General features: G+C 30.1%; 3 protein-coding genes across 4 annotated transcripts; 1 reads left to right on the plus strand and 2 right to left on the minus strand.

Moving 5' to 3' along the window:
- Window positions 1,240–16,525, plus strand: LOC109345740 (NDR1/HIN1-like protein 12). 2 transcript variants are annotated; one of them, XM_019584922.1, is made up of 3 exons: window positions 1,240–1,754; window positions 2,446–2,817; window positions 16,514–16,525. In XM_019584922.1, the coding sequence occupies exons 1-2, from the start codon at window positions 1,387–1,389 to the stop codon at window positions 2,786–2,788; spliced, it is 711 nt and encodes a 236-aa protein (XP_019440467.1). In that variant the 5' UTR covers window positions 1,240–1,386; the 3' UTR covers window positions 2,789–2,817; window positions 16,514–16,525. The 2 variants fall into 2 exon arrangements, with proteins under 2 accessions (XP_019440467.1, XP_019440466.1); XM_019584921.1 differs by lacking the exon at window positions 16,514–16,525 and having other exon boundaries at window positions 2,446–2,929.
- On the minus strand, window positions 3,887–6,312 carry LOC109345738 (anthranilate N-methyltransferase-like). The gene is made up of 4 exons (XM_019584919.1): window positions 5,812–6,312; window positions 4,968–5,278; window positions 4,793–4,857; window positions 3,887–4,315 (listed from the first exon to the last, which is right to left on the minus strand). The coding sequence occupies exons 1-4, from the start codon at window positions 6,246–6,248 to the stop codon at window positions 4,019–4,021; spliced, it is 1,110 nt and encodes a 369-aa protein (XP_019440464.1). The 5' UTR covers window positions 6,249–6,312; the 3' UTR covers window positions 3,887–4,018.
- LOC109345737 (caffeic acid 3-O-methyltransferase-like) lies at window positions 13,083–16,309 on the minus strand. Its single transcript, XM_019584918.1, has 4 exons — window positions 15,822–16,309; window positions 14,453–14,763; window positions 14,282–14,346; window positions 13,083–13,473 (listed from the first exon to the last, which is right to left on the minus strand). Exons 1-4 carry the CDS (start codon window positions 16,256–16,258, stop codon window positions 13,177–13,179), a joined length of 1,110 nt encoding a protein of 369 aa, XP_019440463.1. The 5' UTR covers window positions 16,259–16,309; the 3' UTR covers window positions 13,083–13,176.

The following is a 23,188-nucleotide window of genomic DNA, read 5'->3' on the forward strand; positions in this document are numbered from 1 at the left end:
TATACACACAAAGTGACACAACATGGTCCAAACAAAATCAAACGTTTGTAAAATTCATGTGAAAACACATAAGCACTTATTAGCACATATTTCATTTTTTGCATGCACAAACTTTTCATTTTCTATGTCTAAAGTTTATCCATATGTCGGCCAAAGACTTCAAACTTAGCCACATATTATTAAGCTCTTCTTCATTCTTCTCCACTTTTGTTCTCTTTTGGTTAATTTTACTTCACATCTTAAAGGGTCTAAAAAGATAAATAAATTTATTCATTTTGTTCTAAAATAAAAATTGAATAGAACCTACATAAGTAGATGGTGAACTTTATTAGAGATTTGACTATGACATTATTAACATGAAGTGTATAGTGATGCTTGTGTATGAAGAAATTGTGTGAGGAACTTGACTAGATTAAGCTTCAAGAGAACCTTTTTTTTTGTATAAATAAATGCAACTTAATTTTTTGATATATTTTTGGTATATACATTTTTAATGTTAATTTTTATATGTCCTCTTAATTATTTTGCATTTCCATTTAAAAGGATAAAAGCAAATGAAAAAAGAAGCTGAAATGAGGGAAGGGAAAGACACTGAAACTAAGTCATATATACAAAAAGGAAAAGCAAAAGACAGTGGCAAAAACTAAAGCAGTGATCAATGATCAATCTAAATAAATAAGAAACTGGGGTCATGTACTTTAGTTTGAAAGTGACCCAATTCTAACTCTCCTTTATACCTTTTTTTGGTCCATATAATGTTATGAAAATTTGTTAGGAATGTAATTCCGGATTTGGGTATAATAAGTTATACAATAAAAAGGAATATATAAAATAGAAAACCCATGATTGAAATAATATTTTTTACATCGTCATTACATTATTCACCATTTAGTTTTAATTATTATTGACTATTAAATAAAAATAATTTAAATGAATGATATATGGTCTACTAAAATGTGCATAAATTTTTAACTGACAATTCATATTATATATATATATTATACCCTTATTATTATTCTAATATAAAAAATATCATTTTATTACTCTTTGTAATGATTAAAAAACTTGGTGTTTTAAATCTTCTAGAGCTTAATTGATAAAAAACTCTCAAGTACTTATCCAAAGGAACTAAATACTTTGATTTATTAACTATACCATATTTCAACCTAAACAAAAGAATATTGTTTTGAAGATTAAAATAAGATAGCCCTTAGTGTCCTATGCATTTTCCTTTCCTCCACTTTATTCTCCTATTCACTATACCTTTAACAATTAACACCCTCACCAAACCCCACTCTTTCATTTTCTATCTCTTTCAAACTCCATAATCATTCACACACAAACACAAACACAAACCCTTTAACTAGAGATCAAAATCTTCCTCCCATGGCAGAAAATCACCACCTTCCTCCTCTTCCTCCTACTCCTCCTCCTCAAACACAAGCTCCACCACTCATATACCAACATCATCTTCCTCCAGAAAAACCCATGGCTAAAGGAAAACCTTCTCACTATACAAAAACTTCTTCAACAAAACGTTCAATATGCACTTTTATCACCATTTTACTCCTCTTAGCTGGTATCACTCTTCTTGTCCTATGGCTTGTGTACCGTCCTCACAAACCAAGGTTCACGGTGGTCGGCGCCGCCGTATACAGCATGAACACAACCACCTTACCACTCATGTCCACCACCATGCAGTTCACCATCCTCATAAGGAACCCAAACAAGCGTACCTCTATTTACTATGACAGGTTCATTCTATGCATGTGTCCTCATGAATGTTTTTTATGTCTTTGTTTTCATTTTTCACTTCAACTTAATACATCACACTTCATAGTTGTATAACATTTTTTATATTAAAAAGTAATAGAGAAATGAAACCTAACTCTATTTTCCTAAAAAGGGTATTGTATAAATTTGATATTTAAAATTGACATACATCATAAAAACAAGACCTATCAAAATGAGTTGAGTATATCATACTAGTTTTTTTTTGTATTACCAAAAGTATCATTTCATTTCTTCGATAAAAACTAATCTCTTTTGAGATGTGTGACTACTCCTTCAAACACGTATCAGTCATATGAATCGAAATCTATAGTGGACCAATAGATCAAAGCATGAAAAGATATAAGTTAGATATTAAATTTTAACATTTTAAAGCCAAATAACCTATTTTGATATATTCTCTACTTCAAATTTTCAAAGAATGGAGTTTAAAATCTATGCATAAAGTTTTTTATACTTCAGTCAATCATCTACAATTGAGTTTTATTATTTTTGTTTAAGAGTTAATGATAATTAATAAATCAATAATGAATGATGGATAATTTGCTGACAGTGAAAAACACTTATACTTCGGTGTATATATATTAAATCCAGATATTATATTTGATGTATAATAATTATTATTGATGATATTATGTACTTTTACTATGTTAGGTTCTCTGCCTTTGTGTCCTATAGGAACCAAGCCATAACACCAAAGATTATGCTGCCACCATTATACTTGGAGAAGCATAGCACCGTGTCGTTGTCTCCGGTGATCGGCGGCACACCGGTGCCGGTGTCAGTGGAGGTGTCAAATGGGTTGATGGTGGATGAGGCTTATGGGGTGGTGGGTTTGAAACTTGTTTTTTTGGGTAGGTTGAGGTGGAAGGTTGGGGCTATAAGAACTTCACATTATGGACTCTATGTGAAATGTGATATGTTAATTGGTTTGAAGAAAGGTTTTGTGGGTCAAGTTCCTCTTCTTGGTGCTCCACCTTGCAAGGTAGATGTATGAAAAATGAAGGAAAACATTGATGATTAAGTGTAATAATGTAAACAATGTTTTGGTTTCTTTTCTTTCTCTATTTTAATATTCTTGCTTCTTTTGGATCCACCAATTATATATAATATCAAAGTTTGCAATTTTCTAGAGACTTGTTTTTGCATTCACTATGTATATGGTAGAGACAAAAGAATTTCTTATAACATCTCATCTCACACATTATTTTATAATTACAATTCCCCATAAAATAAGAACAACATTTATTTTTTCCCACAATGACAAATATCATTCTTATTCTTGTTTGGGTCCCACATTATTTACTTTTTTCTCACGACATCTATCTCTCTCCTCACTTTTCTTTAGTTAAGAACAACAAAAAATTATTCTTATTTAAGAACAAAAGTCAAAAAATAAGAACAATAAAGTAAAAAATATTTCTATTTAGTTGTGGTTGTTCTTAGTTTACTATATTATGAGTGATTAAGGTTTCTATTTGTCTACCCTTGCATCAAATTCTGTGAGTGCAGATTATGATATATTCATGCCTGACCTTGACATTTTTTGTACCAAAAAATGGGAATTTAATTTATCAAGAAATTTTAGTACCAAAGTTTAAATAAAAATGAGAGTCTTTGTGCACAAGGTTTTTTATCTGGGCCCAATACTCCAGGTTGGCCCTTAAATATATTTGGATTGAAATAATATTTTCATAATCTTTATGCCCATCCTTTTAGTACTCACTTTATAATCATTGATTACTTATTATTATTATTATTTTAAAATCAAATATATTTTTATGAATAATTATAAAATAGATGTGAAATGGGCATGAAATAAGAGTATTGAAAAAATGATCACTAATCAATAATGAATGATAAATTAGAAGACAATTGATGGTGGGTATAGCATCTATGAAGTTTCCCACAATAGGAGTTTGATTTATGAGTGAAAACTAGTGCTCAAGGTATAGGATTCTAGCCTTTTGTTATGTTAGTGGATATTTTGATTGACTAATATTTAGTGGAATGAAGAACAATTAGGTAAAGTTGAAGGGAATCACTTTTGGATGTAAATATTTAACACATTCCACCACAATCACTTTAATAAAAAATACATAAAGAATTCTTTTACATCATCCACCATTTATTTATTGATCACAATCGAAAATCGAAAAAACGAAAGTACATAGACATAAAGTTAAACATAAGTAGTAGAATGTTCCAATGACATAATGCAACATATCTACTTGAAGAACTCCATAACACAAAACATACGTACATAGCATTCATATCTAATGCCACTAAATCCAGCTCTAATGGCTAATTCCATGTATTCTTTGTCACTTCTCTCTTTCCCTCTTGGAGATTGAGCCATTAACAAAATATCAGTTTGTGAAATAGCTTTCCAAGCAGCATTATTCTCAGGCATAACACCAAGAAGTGCTTCCACCACAATCACTTTTCCATCATCAGGAATAGCTTCATAGCACTTCTTTAACAACTTCAAGCACTCATCATCACTCCAACATTGAAGTATCCACTACATTATTTACTCATCATCATATATAATAATAATAAGGTTAGTGCCAATTAGCCCAATAACGAGATGTGTCAAGGCCAGTGCCAATCGACCCAGTAGTAAAACATTCCAAGGCTAAGCCATCAACCCTAGTGATCCAATCGGTAGTGCCATATGGGCACTGCCACTAGTCAGGGCCATCCAGGCTCATTTAGTTGGTCGTGCCAAGACCAAGTCATTCGAGTCAGTAATGACATCTAGGCTCAATCAGCAGTTGGTGTCATAATCTAGGAGAGGTTGCTTCAACAACAAGCAAGCAAATTTTATGATAATTAATAAATGGAAAGCTCCATTTTCATAATTACTCCATTTTTATCACCCTAAATACAAAGTTGCTCTAAATTTCAATGGAAAGCTAAGAGTCTTATGATTAGAAATGAATTTCTCATTATTATATTTGATAAAATTTCATTGAAAATTTAATACTGTTACACTCACCTTCATAAATATGGCATCTCCTTTAGGCACACTTTGAAACATATCTCCAGCAACATGTTCCACTCCTGCAACATTAGTTAGCTATTACTTTTGAAATTTAAAATGTTTAACCATGCAAAATTAATAGAACATTATATATATTATATTAACAAAGAAATTAGAAAAAAGTTCATACCATGATAGGAAGGACAATGTTCTATGACATGAGGTAAGTCAAAATTGATACCCTTAATATGAGGGTATTTGGAAGTGATCAAGTTAATACTTATACCAAGACCTCCTCCAACATCCACAAGCTTTTTTATGCCCTCAAAACCTTTATAGATTTCAAGAACCTTCTTCATAACTATAGTAGTTTGGTTGATCATTGCATTATTAAAAACATCATTGTATCTTGAGTCCAAGCTTTGATACTCAAAGACTTGTGTGCCATGAGCCCTATCAAATGGAACACCTCCTTCCATAATTGCATCTTTCAATTGGGACCTAAATATGAATTCACACTTATCATATCTCCATAATTGGACTCACATCACTATATCCATTAATATTAACATTCTTTCTTATTTCCACACCATTAGTATATTTTAACAAAAAATTGGATAAACATTGTATTCACTAATCACTACTTAGGGGATTTAGTCTATTAGCATACCTATACAAGTTTCATGTCAAATGACTCCAATAAAAAAAATAGTAAAATAACCCAAAATGATGCATGATAGTAAAATAATATCACAGGTTCCAATTCATCATATTCCAAAACATGTGATCTAATGATCATCATCCCCAAGATCAATATGACTTAGCTGATCTAATGATTATCAGAAGCTCTTTTTAATGCATTATATGACAACACTTTTTGTGTGATACGTTGTGGTATATATTCAATACAACAACGGTTGAGAAGCACTGGATGATGACAATATATTACTGTGGTCAAACAGAAAACGCATGAAAGTATTGTTATAGATCTAAAATAAATTAGTGGTGGGGGTGAGGTACATAATAGAACTAACCAGCTTTTTAGGAAGATATTATCTTGAATCAAAGCCATCAAGGGTCCTAATGAAAAACCATCAGAATCACTTGCAAAGAATTTAGCCACAGGAGCCATACTATAGAGTCTCTGAAAAGATCCAAGCTTTTGATCAAGAGGAATGACACTACATTTAAGTATATCATGAGATGCAAAGAGACCAAGAACACGATCTAACATAGAAGCTGCTTCTGGATTATTGCAAGAAATCTGTGATGCAATCTGCTTAGCAGAAAGCTGTGCATTTGGACCAGCTTTTTGTAAGATATCAAAAACACCAAGCTCAATTGCTGATTGTAGTGACATAGATAGAACTATTGAGAATCCAAGTTGTGTTGCATATGAAAAAGCTTCTTCATCTTCTAGTTCTTTTGATTCTTTGTAGATAACTTCACTATCAACAAATTTCTTAGCCATTTGGACTCAACTTGAGAATAAGCAAACAACACTACACTCTTTGTTTTGTTCTGCAATCAATTCCTTCCACACACTTCTATAGTGGATAAGATAAGTGCATGCAATATTAGATTTATATACTAAAATAGAATGAGAAGTTAGTCTTAACAATTAGATTAAGAAAAAGTACTAGAGATAAATACACAAGAATTGTGGGATAAGTGAATAATGTAGTTTATGCACCTATAAGACTTATAACTAAATTTTCCAAAATATGTATTCTACAACTTATTTTATATTCTTTATGAAAATTTTGTTTATGACATTTTATTTATATTCCAACTTACCAGGTTGAACATTGTGTAATTGAGCAATGACAATAGTTTTGCAATGATAAAACAATAACTCTACATGAACGAACAAATACATAGACATTCGCACATGTGCATTAACTAGATTAGACTCTACATTAACTAGATTAGACTTAATAGCATTTACATTAAACTTTTATACATTAATTGTTTAAATACCTACATGAAAACCAATTCTCACATGTGCGAATGTATAAGTATCCTATTAATTATATATTAAAATAGCCATAGAACTTAGTTTTAAAGATTAGATTAGGCAAAAGAACTAGAGATAAATAAGGCAAGGGAATTGTTGAATAAATAAATATTTCATTTTTATATTCTTTCTCAAAATTTTGTTTATGACATTTTTTGTATATTCCAATTTACTAAGTTGAAGACTATGTAATTAAGAGGACATTGATTTTGCAATGATTGATCAGCAAATCTACATGAACAATGAACTACTTAATCTTCCATTAGATTAGAAACAATAACATTTACATTAAGTCTTTATGTAATGATTGTTTAAATAACTTACATAAAAAAAAACATTTATCCTACTAGTTATATATTAAAATAGGATGAAAAGTTAGTTTTAACAATTAGATAGGCAAAAGACCTCAATATATATTAGGCAATTAGGCACATGAATTGTCAGATAAATAAATAATTGTTTTTAAACATACAAGACCTATAATGATGGTGTAAAAAATCATTTCAATGTGTTCTTCAACTGATTTTATATACTTTTTTAGAGAAATTGTTTAAGACATTTTTTATATTCCAATTTAGCAATATTAATTAAGGATGTTGATTTTGCAATGATTAAACAACAACTCTACATGAACAATCAACTATATAGACATAATCTTTCATCAGATTAGAGTCAATAAAATTTATATTAAATCATTATGCACTGATTGGTCAAATACCTATATGCAAAAAAAAAACATGCATCCTGCTAGTTATATATTAAAATAGCATGACAAGTTAGTTTTAACAATTAGATTAGCCAAAAAACTCGATATAATGATTTTTTTAAAAATATTTGACACATATTATTAAAAATCTTTGACACATATTCTTCAACTTATTTAATATTCCTTTTTAAAAATTTGTTTAAGACAATATTTTTGTGTATTCCAATTTACCATGTTGGAGACTATGTAATTGATCAAGGACATTGATTTTGTAATGACAGAACAATAATTCTACATGAATGTGAACATTCAATTTTATCCAACAAGAAAAAATATTTCTTCAAAAATTAATTTAGGATAAAATTGAATCTTTGAAAATTGACTTTTATCAAAATTTGATCATCAAATAAATCAAAGATTGAGAATAAAAGTATGCAAATTAAATCAACTTAGAAAATTTCATATCAAATTGATTATGTTTCACAAACCATTTTTGATTAAAATTTAATCTCTGAAGATTTGATTTCATAGAAAATTGATAAACAAATAAATAAAGGTTGAAATTTGAAAATAATGTCAATCATATCAAATCAAATAATTTGCATATCAAATTGATTGGGTTGCATTTTTATAATACATCAATAATTACAGTCAAAATAAATTGAGGATGACAAATGATTTTTTTGTCTTTTTGATCTCCATTTTCATTTTCTCTATTAAATAAAAATGGATTTTAAGTGACTTGGTGATCACTTATTGGCCTTTTAAGGGGATGAATCACATTTTTAAATATATCACATAACAATATTTTCGTTTTCCCAATTAAGTTAAAAATAAACTTGAGCAAAAAATATATTTTTATGATTTCATAAAGATTTAAAAGATTGTTTTCACCTATTCGTATGTAATACATTAATTTTAGGATTTTTTTTTAGAATCACTAAAATATTGCCCAAAAAGGGATTTCGGTGAATCTTGAATGTTAAGAGTCAAACATTTATTTTCTTACTCACTCAGGGATATTACAATTAATTTTTGGCTCGATAAAAATTATTGGGTTATCTTTAGAATAACATGGGCATTTTTTAGAGTGTCCCAGGATCCAAAAATATCTCATTTGATTTTTCTAATTAAGGAAATGACTAATTTGATAATTTCAATTTTAAATTTAAAATACCATTAATGTGGTAAAAATAAAAAACAATCAAAATTTCATGAGAGGAAAAAATGTCTCCCACCCTCTACAAAATAATAATGGTGGAGATTTGTCTTTAAAATATATGTGTCTATTGTTCTATTATAAATAGTAGTATAGGCATATTGAGAAAAATACTCTCTATCAAATAGCAAAAAAATACTTTGGCCGTTGTGCTCTTTCAATCCAAAAAATACTTGGTGATTAATTAATTCTAAATCATGGTGCCCTGATAACCATAGTCAATTTTATTCACATGTTAAGCATCCACTATACCACCAAAAAACATCCTTGCACAAGTGTTGCATCTCTTGGATAATAAATGATGTATGCTACATTTTTCCCACTATGTTGATGGGTGTGAGACTATCATTTTCTTCTATTATAGATAGTGCCCAGATCGTTACGCCTTTCGGACAGCTGCCAGTTTTGGAATTTTTAAAGTATATTTTCTTTTTATCTATTGCAACGTATTTGTTGTTCTAAAAATGTGTCACTCTATGTGTTATTTGATGTGTTTGGTTAAAAATGTATTTAATTATTAAAGTTTTAAATTATAAAAATTGACATATAGAGTGACACATATGTATTTTCTTTATCAACACCCAAATAATGTCTTTATGGATATATTAGTTGAAGCTCACATATTTATTTAATTTGTAACTTGATAAATAAATACACTGTAACTTGTGTGCTCCTTCTAAAAATCATACATAATGAAAGTTCTTTTACCTATGTAGATGTTGATATTGCTTATAACAAAATAACTTTATTTGAGTTCATAATGATGCTACCCTTGATGAAAGAGGTTATATATGCATTGTTAATATATCATAAGGATTCTTATAAGTCATTTAATATTTGATAATACGTGTATCTTTGTCAAAAAATCATATCCTATTAATTTCAACGAGCAACAAAAGATTAGTCCGAGATGCAAATTTCAAAATTTTATTTTTTATGTCATTAGTCATTTAAGTTTGAAAAATTCTCAATCATATATCATTAGTTATATATTGCTTTATGAAGTTATTGATCTTATCTTAGCTATTGTAGTTTAACTACTACATAAAATATCATTTTCAGAAATGAAAATAACCAAACAAAATTAAGTAGTAAGAATGAAGAAGAATTTCTTGCATATAACATAGTGATTAATATTGAAAATAGAAATACCCAAAATTTTAATCTATGATTCAATCATGTATCTTTCTTTATATTTTTGTTATTCAATTAATTTTAATTATAAATTGTATTTAAATATTGTTATCCCCTGAGATTTAGATTAAGATTCGTCATTGATTACATAAATGCTTGTGAATTAGTGAACACTACCTAGTTCATTTGTTGGTCGGGACTATTTGTAGTCCGGAGGCTATCTCTAACCTGACAAAGTCATATTCCATAGTCTTAACATCTGCACTATATCTAGTTAGTTTCTCTTACTCGTATTCTTTTAGTTTGGTTTGTTGTCTGCAACTATTATAATAAGTAGTAATAATAAAACATAATCAAAATCTCTCTATAATCAAAATGACAATTATTAAAATTATTTGCTTTAGAAAATCTTTCTATATGACAAATTTTTATAATCATATAATCATACAACCTTTTTTGGATTAATCAAAGATGGAGGAGGGTCGTGTTATCACTTCTTGTCCTCATATTATTTTTGAATGGTTGTGTTACAACCCTTTTATTCTATTGATATAGTTTCTAATTAAAAAATAAAGCACTTTCCATAAATTAAATTAACAATTAGCAATAATAACAATAATTATTATTTTTCGTTAAGTAATATTTTACCTAAAAATAGCTAATCACATCAAGGATGGAGGGAGGGTCGTCACTTCTATTCCTTTGGACGGTCGTGCTACACCACTTCTGCTCCTAATTAAAACACTCAACCAACAATCACTTTTCAACTAAAAAACTATATAACCTTGATTCCCTGATAGGGATATGTAGGAGCAAAATTTTGTCTTGTCAAACACAACTAAAAATAAATCAAATCTTATCACTTTTCAATAATTAATTAAATAACCAAATAAATTTAAGGTATAAAATTAGCCATGCAATAAAATGAAGGGTGCCATTTACAATGAGTGGATAGAGTGTTAATACATTCTCTACTCTATAACCGACTCATGAACCTAGATATTAGAAATCCAAAATCCAATGTAACTGGGCTAAAAAAGCCTTGATTCCATGATAGGGATACGTATGAGCAAGATGTTGTCTTGTCAGACACAAAAAAAAAATCTTATCGTTTTTTCAATAATTAATTAAATAACCAAATAAATTTAGGGTATAAAATTAGTCATGCAATTTAGTGAAAGGTGTCATTTAAAATGGGTAGTTATATAGAGTGTTAATACATTCCCTACTCCATAACTGACTTAGTCTCTCATGTTTTTTATGAGTACCAACTTAGTCTCTAATAAATTTCAATTACCATTTTAATCCCCAACTTTCAAAAAATAAACTCACTTAAGTCCATTAGTTATCAATGTTTCAAAATGCACATGTAGCTTTTTCATGCTAGAAAATGACAATTTGATTTATTTTTTTAAAACTTAAGACACAAAACAACATTATTTTGTGTCATCATCTTCCTCCTCATTTTGGGAGGATTAAAAATGTTTATTTATTGGCCGTAAGATTTGAAATGGGAGGTATAGATTTCATGTCTTAGCTATCTTTCTCCCTATTAGAGCTTGTTATTTTCCAAATAATTTGTTTTACTGCATGAATTTAAGTGCTTCCTTTGTTCTTGTTTTCTAATTTTGTTATGTGAATTTTAGGTTTGACAAGGTGGCCAAAACTTGTTTTTGTTATTCAACTGTTTCAATTTCTCTACACTACTTTTTTCATTACAATGTTTCATTTTAAATTTGAGAGCACATCTATTCTCTCAATGTTTTATATCATTCCATGTGTTAGAAGGAATGATTAGCCATAAAAATATTTAATAATTGTAATTTTAACTTAAATAATTTTTTCAACCAAACAAATATAATAATAGAGTTGTACAAAAAGTGGGACAATAGATGTATTCCTATAAAGATGAGGGTCGCCAACCTTTATTATTTTTTTCTTATCGCCGTAGTTATTCAATCAAAACAAGGATATAGTGCAAGTGTCCTATATTTTTAGGGAAGGGAATGCTTGTGAGGATAGATTGGCGAATTTTGGTGTGAATTATAAATTGGACTATTGGTGGGAGTCCCCTCCTTCCTTCTTGTTGCATGATTTTCATAGAAATTTGTTGCTGCTTCCTAACTATAGGTTTAGGGGCTTGTAATGGTTACTCTCCTATTAATATATTTCCGGGTGTGTTGACACCTTTGTTTTAAAATAAAAAAAAATTCAAAACAAGGATATGAGAATAGCTTGATGTAAAGTTTAGGAGAGACAAAAATATTTAATTATAATTTATAAATAGATACAGATAATTGTTTTAAAGTTTCAAAATAACATATTAATTCTAAATAATAATATTTAACAATTAAAGACGTTAAAGAAGAATATATGTGAATTCATTTAAAATGTCGCTCTTCGTTAAAGACTTCAACTCATCGATGATTAAATTAAGGGTAAAAAATTTAGTTGTTTATTTTTAAATATAAATCACCATGTTTTCTACAAGAAATTCATCTTTTATTTTATTATGTTGTTTTGTTTGATTGTCTTCATTGCTGAAAATGATCTTCATATAGTAGCTAAACTAGAATAGTTAAGATAAGACGAATAAATTGATCAAGCAAATACTATGCATTCATTTTTTCTGGTATCGTTAAAGTTCCACTTAATTTGGAGATGACTGAGAGTTTTTCAAACTTGAAAGGCTAATGACATCAACAATAAAACGTTGAAATTGAAATCTCAAGTAAATCATCTCTTACTCGCATTGAAATTCATAGGATAGAATTTTTGCCCAAAATTAGATATGTTATCAATATTAAATATTTTATCAAAATTCATAGAATCTTGATACTTTTGCTCCAAAGCTTGACAAAATCAAATTGTGATCCATAATATATTTCATAGCGTTAATAGACAGGGATAACAACATGGGTCTATGATTTAAAAATTAGGGACCAAAATGATAATCTATATTTATTATGGACTAAGTTGGTGCCAATAAAAAACATGATACTCAAATGAGTAATTACTTATTAATAGAACATGTGCAACATGCAAGTTATAATCACATCATAAATAGAGACTAAAATTAAAATTTTGGAATATATAAGGACTAAAAAATAAATTATCGAGAAAGAAACAAAAAAAATCCAACTTTTTAGGGATTAAGAATATTGTTCAGCTTCTTTTAAAAGAATTCTTACTTCATAAAAATGCTTTTATATCGTCAACACATTATCCACCATTCATTTATTGATCATAAATTTAAAATGAAAATACATAGATATTAAACTTACACACATAGCATAATATTCCAATGACATAATGCACCATATCTACTTGAAGAACTCCATAATCCAAAATGTATGTACATAGCATTCATATCTAATGCCACTAAATCCAGCTCCAATTGCTAATTCCATGAATTCTTGGTCACTTCTCTCTTTTCCTCCTGGATTTTGAGTCATCATCATAACATCAATTTGTGAAATAGCTTTCCAAGCAGCATTATTCTCAGGCATAGTAGGAAGAAGTGCTTCCACCACAATCACTTTTCCATCATCAGGAATAGCTTCATAGCAATTCTTTAATAGCTTTAAGCATTGATCATCACTCCAATCATGAAGTATCCACTGCAATAATTTCTCATCATATATTATAATAATAATAATAATAATAATAATAATAATAATAATAATAATAATAATAATAATAATAATCTGTCTTTTCCATTTATAGAGATATATGATGTTAGTTAGGAATAACTCTTATTTTCATAATTTAAATAAGTTTTTAATTTGGCCTCTTAACAAAAACAATTGTCAATTTGCTCATTTTTTTAATATTTGTCAAAGTATCATTTTATCATAACAACAATATTCGGTTTTTTATTAGAATATATCAAATTTTATACTAAGATTTTTCCCACACACTAAAAGTACAATAGAAATTGAATGTTTTAGGCACTTTTTTTCTCACTTTTCCTTACACCTTTATCTCTATCTTCACCATTTTTGTAATTACTCTATCTTTATCATCCTAAATACAAAATCACTTTACATTTTTTATGATCATTTAATATTTCTCAGTGTTATTAATACTATACCGATCATCAATTCGGTCAAGGTATTGGTATAATGATATAGCAGTTCAAGCGGTGGTTAACTAACTAAATCACATACTGACAAAGTTAAATATACATATATAATATATTAACATTTATGTTGAAAAATCAATAAAAATTTCATTAAAAAAATTAATTTTAAATAAAAATCGGTCAGTATAACCAGTTTCGACCTCTATGATTGCATGATCGATATAATTATTGTACCATACTAGTATTAGACCGATTTACTAACTTATCGGTTGAACTGATCAACATAAACTGATTTTTACAAGACTGATATTTGTATGAAAATTTAACACTACTCTTACACTCACCTTCATAAATATGGCATCTCCTTTAGGCACACTTTGGAACATATCTCCTACAACATTTTCCACTCCTGCAACATTAGGTAGTTATAACTTTTGATACCTAAAATGCTTAACCATGCATAACTAATAGTACATTATATTACATTAACAAAGAAATTAGAAGAAAGTTCATACCAGGATAGGAAGGAGAATGTTGAATGACATGAGGTAAGTCAAAATTGATACCCTTAATATGAGGGTATTTAGAAGTGATCAAGTTAATACTTATACCAAGACCTCCACCAACATCCACAAGCTTTTTTATGCCCTCAAAACCTTTATAGCTTTCAACAATCTTCTTCATAACTATAGTGGTTTGGTTTATCATTGCATTATTAAATACATCATTGAACCTTGAGTCCAAGCTTGGATACTCAAAGGCATGAGTGCCATAAACCCTATCAAATGGAACACCTCCTTCCTTAATTGCATCTTTCAATTGGGACCTAAATATGAATTCATAGTTATTATATTTGCACAATTCAATCACTATATCCATTAACATTCTTTCTTTTTTACATATACAATAACAATAATGAACTATTGTATTATTATATTTTTAATTCTTATTTTACGATATTTATCAATCAAATTAAATTTATTTAATTGTCTTAATTATATTTCTATTGTTGGAAATGAACAATTATATGTGACATCAAATATTGTTTACTGACTGAGTCATGAACAAGTTGTTCTTTTTAAAATGTTTTTTTGCATTGCCCAATGTGTATAAGCAAACTATCAATCATGCGGTTCTCAGGTTAAAACACTTTAGTTTTCTTTTTTTGTATTCTCACTTCAATATGAGAATCGATATTGAATCACCCACAATATTACTACATGTTTCAATTCTTGAATTAACAACAATATGGCTTCTAGTGGCAATTTTTGTATTCCTATAATATGACTACTAATGTCAATTCTCGAATATGACTTAAAAATCAGTTTATACCGTACCACGGAAAGAAAGAGAGAGAAAATAGTCTAAAATGCTTTGACATATGGGAATAAAAGAATAGTTGAGTAAATACATCTCAAGTTGTGTGATTTTTCTGAATGAGGAACGCCTCTATTAATAAGAGGAGAACCCAACGACTATCATTATCTCTTTGATGCTAGTCGTGTGTGTTGACTTGGTCCACACCTTTACGATAATAGGATGCTTGTGTGAGGGGTTTTGGTTGTGTGTTATCTACTAGCACAAAACCCTACTATCCTTTATAAACACTTTTGAAGTGTTTCCACCATCTAATGATGTGGGACTTGATGTTTTTTATTTCCCATTCATTTGTTCCAACATCTATAGATACATCTTGATCTGTAAGTCAACGCACTTTATAAATACAAGATTAAGCTTCAGATGTATGAATCTATTCATTTCTATGCACCATCTAAATCATAGTTTGAACAAGAACAACAACACACCATTGCAGTAAATTATGTAAAGTTCTCTTTCTTCAAAAAAATTTCCAGTTTATAATAAAAAGGAGATAACAATACTAACCAGCTTTTTAGGAAGATATTATCTTGAATCAAAGCCATCAATGGTCCTAATGAAAAACCATCAGAATCACTAGCAAAGAATTTAGCCACAGGAGCCATACTATAGAGTCTCTGAAAAGATCCAAGCTTTGAATCAAGAGGAATGACACTACATTTAAGTATATCATGAGATGCAAAGAGACCAAGAACACGATCTAACATAGAAGCTGCTTCTGGATTATTGCAAGAAATCTGTGATGCAATCTGCTTAGCAGAAAGCTGTGCATTTGGACCAGCTTTTTGTAAGATATCAAAAACACCAAGCTCAATTGCTGATTGTAGTGACATAGATAGAACTATTGAGAATCCAAGTTGTGTTGCATATGAAAAAGCTTCTTCATCTTCTAGTTCTTTTGATTCTTTGTAGATAACTTCACTATCAACAAATTTCTTAGCCATTTGGACTCAACTTGAGAATAAGCAAACAACACTACACTCTTTGTTTCTGCTGCAACCAATTCCTTCCTACTCACTTCTATAGTGGAAGACTTTTTTTTTATATATTTTAAGCAAATAAGTACAGAAAATTTTATCGGGTATTGGTCTAAAGATTTATATACATTCAACTATATTTATAATGTGGGTATGAACAGTGAAAGATACAGATAATCTAAGACTGCACTAACTTTATGCTTTTTTGGGTTGCTGTGTTAGGTATATAATAAGTACCCACTAGATCTTATTATAAGGTATTATTATGAGGATTTTAGTCCTTTTTTTTTATAATATGTTTCGTATTTTTATATGGTATTTTTTTATTTGTTCTTATACTTAAGAGAGTGAAGTTATAATTTATAGTTGTTTAAAAAAATAAAGAAAAGTATATCTTTATATTTTAGTTAAAAATAATTCAGTATCATATGGGATATTTTTCAATTACACCTTGCTCAATTTTCAAATTATACTTTGGTCCTTATATCTTTTAATATAATGACAACTTTTATTATCTAATAAAAAGTTAGCTAATTGCTATTATTTTTTATAAAATCAATTTAATGACAATTTTTATTATCTCTTATAAAAAAAGTGAATGGAAGATAAAAATAGTACTAATCATTGATTTCTTTCCCAAGATTGCCATTATTGATAAATCTGCTCTATGAAATTATAAAAGTGTGAATTTAGTCTCTAATTTTATATAAAGTAGTTAACTTGATCTTTTTCTGATATATAATTTCATCATGGTACCAACTAGGCAGCTACTACTATTTGTTAAAAGTTCTGACACATTGGTATAAATAATTTTTTTCTTTAGGGTTGTATTCGGTAGTATCAACATTATTCTATTTCCTTCTTTTTAAATATCTCCTAATAAGTATTATTCTCAAATATCAAACAACTAACATTTTGGTTTTTATAGGATCTAGCGGAATTTTATATTACTTGATCAACAACTTTTTGCTTCACGTTTGATCCCAATTAAGCTTAGAGAAAAATATATATACAGTGATATCGTAAAAGTTTTTATATCGTTGTTACATTATTTATCATTCATTTTTAATCATTATTGACTCTTACATAAAAGTAATAAAAATAAATGGTGAATAATATATTGACTGTGTATAAACCTTTACACTATCAATACATAGATATTACACTAATAACTTTAACTTATTGGCTCATAAATCTTATATGACATTTGTTGTTTTGTTCAATAATTGAGTTCAATAAAAATATATTATGGTATAAGAAAATAAATTATTTCATCTATCAGTAAAATTATGACATGTGTCTTACTTTATCATTTTCAATAAAATTATTTCTAAATTCAAACAAAATATTATACATATTGTACTTTTACTATCTGAAGAAATAAATTATCCTATGATATAAGAATATACTTTATTCTCATATTTTAATTGCCAAGTTGTTAAACCTTTTTATTTAATATTTAGTTCATATTAGTTTATGAGAGTAATAGTTATGTCTATTAGTATAAATTTTACACACAATCAAATACATCATCCAATATTTTTATCTATATTATTTATATTTAACAATTTGTGATTATTAAATATGAATAGTAGACGATCCACTAGTAATGCATAAACTCTTTTATTGTAAGTAGATATATTTTTTCTCTTAATTTATTTTATCTATATATTCTACTAAAAGTAAGGGTAATAATAATTTTTACATTAAAAGTAAAAGTGAAAGAAGAACTTATATCTTATTCTAGTGGTCCACGTTTTTTTAAAGTGTGCAGGTCATATGGATTTTTGTGTTGGATGCGAATAATACTTGGGTTGAGAGCTAGGACCATGTGTGGAAAATGATTGTTTGTGATTAACAACATGTGAAATTTATGTAAATGTGTATTTAAAGTTTTTTATATGATTATTATATCATTTCATTATTTATGAGTATTAATTTTATTATGAATGTGTAATAATTAGCACCAATATGATGTGCTAACAATTTAAAAAAATGGGTATATCATTTTATCATATTTTAATTGGATTTTTCTTTTGAAAATAAAATTGTCAAACTGCTCAATTTTGCTATAACGGACTCATTACTTTACCTCCTACATATACCTAGTTCAATTTTTAAGGGTTCTTACATATGCATGTTCAAGTTATGCTAAAAAAGAAGGAAAAATTCACAAAACCTTCTTAAACTTTATATGTTTTGCAAGTAAATATCGTAAAATATTTTTGCTTAATTACTCCTTAAACTTTAACTATTGGTGAAATTGGTCCTTACATATATATAATTTTAAATTACTAACAATGAAATTGGAATACTCTTCATTATATAAAGACATCACCCCACTAAAGAACCAAAATTATAAGAAAACACTATTTATAAAACAACAATGTAGCATGCATAGAGATGAGTGAAGTCCATTCGTACCAAGATATTACATCTTTATCGTCCTTTAATCTAAATCCAAGACTTTTATTTTATACCAACCATATTTTCTTCCAACTTTGCACCATTGGTGTACTATTCGTTGTTTTTGCTTTTTTATGAGAGTATTAATTGTTAATGTAGTAATCAGTTATAGAAAAAAGGATATTAGAGGAAAGATACTAACATAATTTCTAAAATAGCTTTATTCTCTTTTTATCATGAGATATTTTATTATCTTTTTAAAACTAAGTTCTATTACTATTTTAATATATAATTAGTAAGATATTTGTTCATTCGCATGAGTGAAAATGTGTTTTCATGTAAGTATTTAAAAATCACTGTATAAAGGCTTAATGTAAATGTTATTGAGCCTAATCTAATTGAAGTTTATGTGCATGTATTTGTTTGTTCATGTAGAGTTATTGATCTATCATTACAAAATTATTGTCCTCAATCAATTACACAATGTTCAACCTTGAACGTTGGAAGATACATAAAATGCCATAAACAAAATTTTGGAAAAAGTATAAAAATATAAGTTATAGAATACATGTGACATATTTTGAAATTTTTTGTTATAAGTCTTGTTATCCGACAATTCTTGTTAAATTGCCTCATTTATCTCTAGTTCTTTTTCCTAATCTAATTGTTAAGACTAACTTCTCATTCTATTTTAGTATATAAATCTAATAATTGCCTCATATTGTATGCACTTATCTTAACAATTAGATTAGGCAAAAGAGCTACATATAAATGAAGAAATTTGGCGAATAGTTACTGCTTTTTTGGAAAAAATGGCTCTGCTAGGGCTTTGACCACAAAATCTTGAGCTCCAACATTCTTGGAACTCATCTCCTAGGTTCTGGGAAATCCTTCCAACTTTCTTGGATCTTGTTCTGCTTCTTTCTTCTCCACAATGCCAGCTGAAAACTTTGTCCCATGGTCCTTCCTTTCTGATCCGAAATGCTCAAATGAAGCACAAGCTCTTCCTTCACCCACGAGGAAGACCTTTGCTCAAGCTGTAAAAAATTCTTGCAACATCTCAGTCTCTCAACTCCCTCAGCCGTGCCTTAAGGGGGATGCTATAGCAATCAAAATACCAGAGGAGGACTATCAAGAAGGCCTCCAAAGGTGTAAAAACCACCTGCACGGTAGGATCATTTTATCAAAGGGTGACACTCCATTAAAGTATGTGGATCTAAAAGCTAAGCTCACAACTCTCTGGAACTCCTTAGGGCAATGGCAGATGGTTTCCCTAGGAAAAGGTTTTTACGAGTTCTCATTCTCCTCCTTGGAAGATATGAGATCAGTGTGTGCCACTGGTTCATGGAATCTAAGGCCAGGGTTCCTGAGATTATTCTTATGGACACCTGATTTCAATCCCAGTATTCAAAAATTATCTCACTGCCAATGCTGGGTTAAAATTTCTGGCCTTCCTCAAGAGTATTGGTCTCCAAGGATTATTTTCTCCATTGCTGGTGGTATAGTAACTCCAATATCATTAGATGAAGCAACTAACAACAGAACTTTTGGACACTTTGCAAGAGTTTTGGTAGATGTTAGTCTAAAAGGTCACATCCCTAATCAGATTCTGGTTGAGAGAGAGGGGTATGCTTTCTTTGTAGGAGTTGAATATGAAAACCTTCCATATTTCTGTTCAGGTTGCCAATCAATAGGCCATTTGATATCAACCTGCAGAAGGAAAAAAGACAATGAAGTTCCTAAAAAGTCTGAGAAAAAGCAGATTTCTCAGAAAGTTTCATCTCCAGCTAAAGAGATCCCTTTAAGAGTTAATGACTTGGTCATCAATCTAAACATGGATGTCAATGATACTCCACCTAGTCCTAACAGGGTCATGCCTCAGGTAGACATGGACTCCTCAGAGGAGGAATTGGAAGTCACACAAGTTAGAGACACTTTAGAATCTCTGGAAATTGATAAGCCAGCACCAGAATCAGAGTTGGCTATGGATAACAATGAAAATGAGAATGAATTTTCAGTGCTGCCTTTGGAGGATATGGAAAATCTCAATGCAGTGAATGACATGAGAATAGTTGGTAAACTATGGGCTAATGAGGTTGAAGAAGCTGAGGAAGAGGTGGAAAATGAGGGTGCCTTCACTGAGGTGGTATCCAAGTCTCAAAAAAGGAAACAAAAGAGAAGGAGTGGTCAGGGCAAGGTTCACTATACCCGAAGGGGTGGATACCTACACACATCTAAATGAATTCCATTTTCTGGAATTGCAGGGGAATTGGTAACCTCAACACTAGGTTGGTCCTTAAAAATCTGGTCTTGGCTAACAAACCAGATCTTCTGTTTATTGTTGAGCCAAAGGTGGATTTCAATGAGATCCACCCTTCCTATTGGTCTCAAATGAATCTTAAACTATTTATAGTTAATAAAAGGCCCAACATGATTCCTAGTTTTGCAATAAAAATGTTGATCCTCTATTCCTTGGTTGCACTGATCAGCTCATCTCAGTATCCATGGCTATCAATAACATAACTTTCAACTTTGCTGCTATATATGCTCATACCAACTACTTGGTTAGAAGGAAGCTTTGGGATGACCTGAGCATCCTGCTTTCCTCCTTTTCTGGCCCCTGGTGTTTGATTGGTGATTTTAATGCCATCATGGGTTCTCATGAGCATAAAGGCTCTACAAGTCCAGCTAGAATCCCTATTATTGACTTCAAGGAGTTTACTGATAGAGAGAACCTAATCCACCTTAGCACCAGAGGCTCTGACTTCACTTGGTCTAACAAAAGAAGGGGGGATGCCCTTACTGAAAAGAGGTTGGATAGAGCAATTTGTAATGAGGGCTGGCTCAATGCTTGGAATCAGGTCTCTTGTTGCACTTTACCTAGAGTCTCCTCTGATCACAATCCAATCCTCCTTAATTGTAGCTCTTACAGTATTGATAGAGTTACCTCTTTTAGATTCCAGTCTATGTGGATGCAGCATTCCAATTGCAGATCCATAATTGAGACTTCTTGGAATGGCAGGGTGTTTGGTTGTCCTATGTATGTGCTTTCTTCGAAATTGAGAAGATTAAAATCAGCTCTCAAAATCTGGAATAGAGAGGTCTTTGGCAACATTCACCAAAGAGTGAAAGATGCTTTGACAGAAGTTGAAACCATTCAATCTTGTATCAATGACTTGCAGCATAACCATGAGGATATGCAAATGTTGCTTGACGAGGAAGTCACTGCTCAAAGAAACCTTCTGAAGGTGCTTGGCATGGAAGAAGAGTTTTGGAGAGAAAAATCCAGAATCAATTGGCATACTCAGGGTGATAGAAACACTGCCTTCTTTCACAGAGTTACCAAAATCAGACAAGTGGCTAAGTCTATGAATTTGCTAAGGCACAATGAAGTCATTCTTTCTGACCAGGAGGATATTGCTAATCATGCCCTCAATTACTTTGTTGATCTTTTTGCTAGTCCTAATGTAACCTCTGCCAACTCTTTAATTGCAGATGTAATTCCAAGCATGGTCACTGAGGATGAGAACTATATGCTTGTCAAAGACCCCTCTGTTGAGGAAATTAAAGGGGCTGTGTTTGCTATGAATGGTAATGGTGCCCCAGGTCCTGATGGTTTTGGTGGATGTTTCTATCAGCACTATTGGGACATTGTTGGCTTGGATGTTTGCAACTCTGTGCTTCAGTTTTTTAAGCATGGTTGGATCTTGCCTAACCTCAACTCTAATAATGTGGTGCTGGTTCCTAAGGCTGCAAATGCTGAGAAAATTGAGGACTATAGGCCTATTGCTTTGGCAAACTTCCAATTCAAAGTTATCACAAAAATTCTGGCTGATAGACTGTCCATGATAGCTGCTAGAATAGTTTCTCCTAATCAAAGAGGTTTTATAAAAGATAGATCCATTCAAGACTGCATATGTTGTGCTTCTGAAGCAATAAATCTCCTTGATCACAAAACTTTTGGGGGGAATTTGGCTCTAAAGTTGGACATAACAAAGGCTTTTGATACTTTAGACTGGAAATTTCTGGCTGATTCTCTCTCTGCTTTTGGTTTTGGTGGAAAGTTCATCTCCTGGATCAACTCTATAATGCATTCTGCTAAGCTCTCTGTAGTAATCAATGGTAAAAGCTATGGTTACTTTAATTGTAGCAGGGGTGTAAGACAAGGTGATCCTCTTTCTCCTATTCTGTTCTGCCTTGCTGAAGATGTTCTAAGCAGAGGAATTTCTAAGCTCTGTGAGGAGAACAAGATTTCTTCCATAAAGGGTCCAAGAAACCTATGCACAACCTCTCATGTCCTCTATGCAGATGATGTTTTCATATTTTGCAGAGGAGTCAAAAAGGAAATTCTTGCTCTAAAATCCTTGTTCTGTGATTATGCTCAAGTTTCTGGACAGTGTATGAACTTAAATAAATGCAAGTTCTACACTCAAAATGCCTCTGCTAGAAAGATCAACAATCTTAAGGATTGGTTGGGTTTCAATAGAGGTA

Source organism: Lupinus angustifolius, chromosome LG04 (genome assembly GCF_001865875.1).
Source record: "Lupinus angustifolius cultivar Tanjil chromosome LG04, LupAngTanjil_v1.0, whole genome shotgun sequence".
NCBI classification, from domain to species: Eukaryota; Viridiplantae; Streptophyta; class Magnoliopsida; order Fabales; family Fabaceae; genus Lupinus; species Lupinus angustifolius.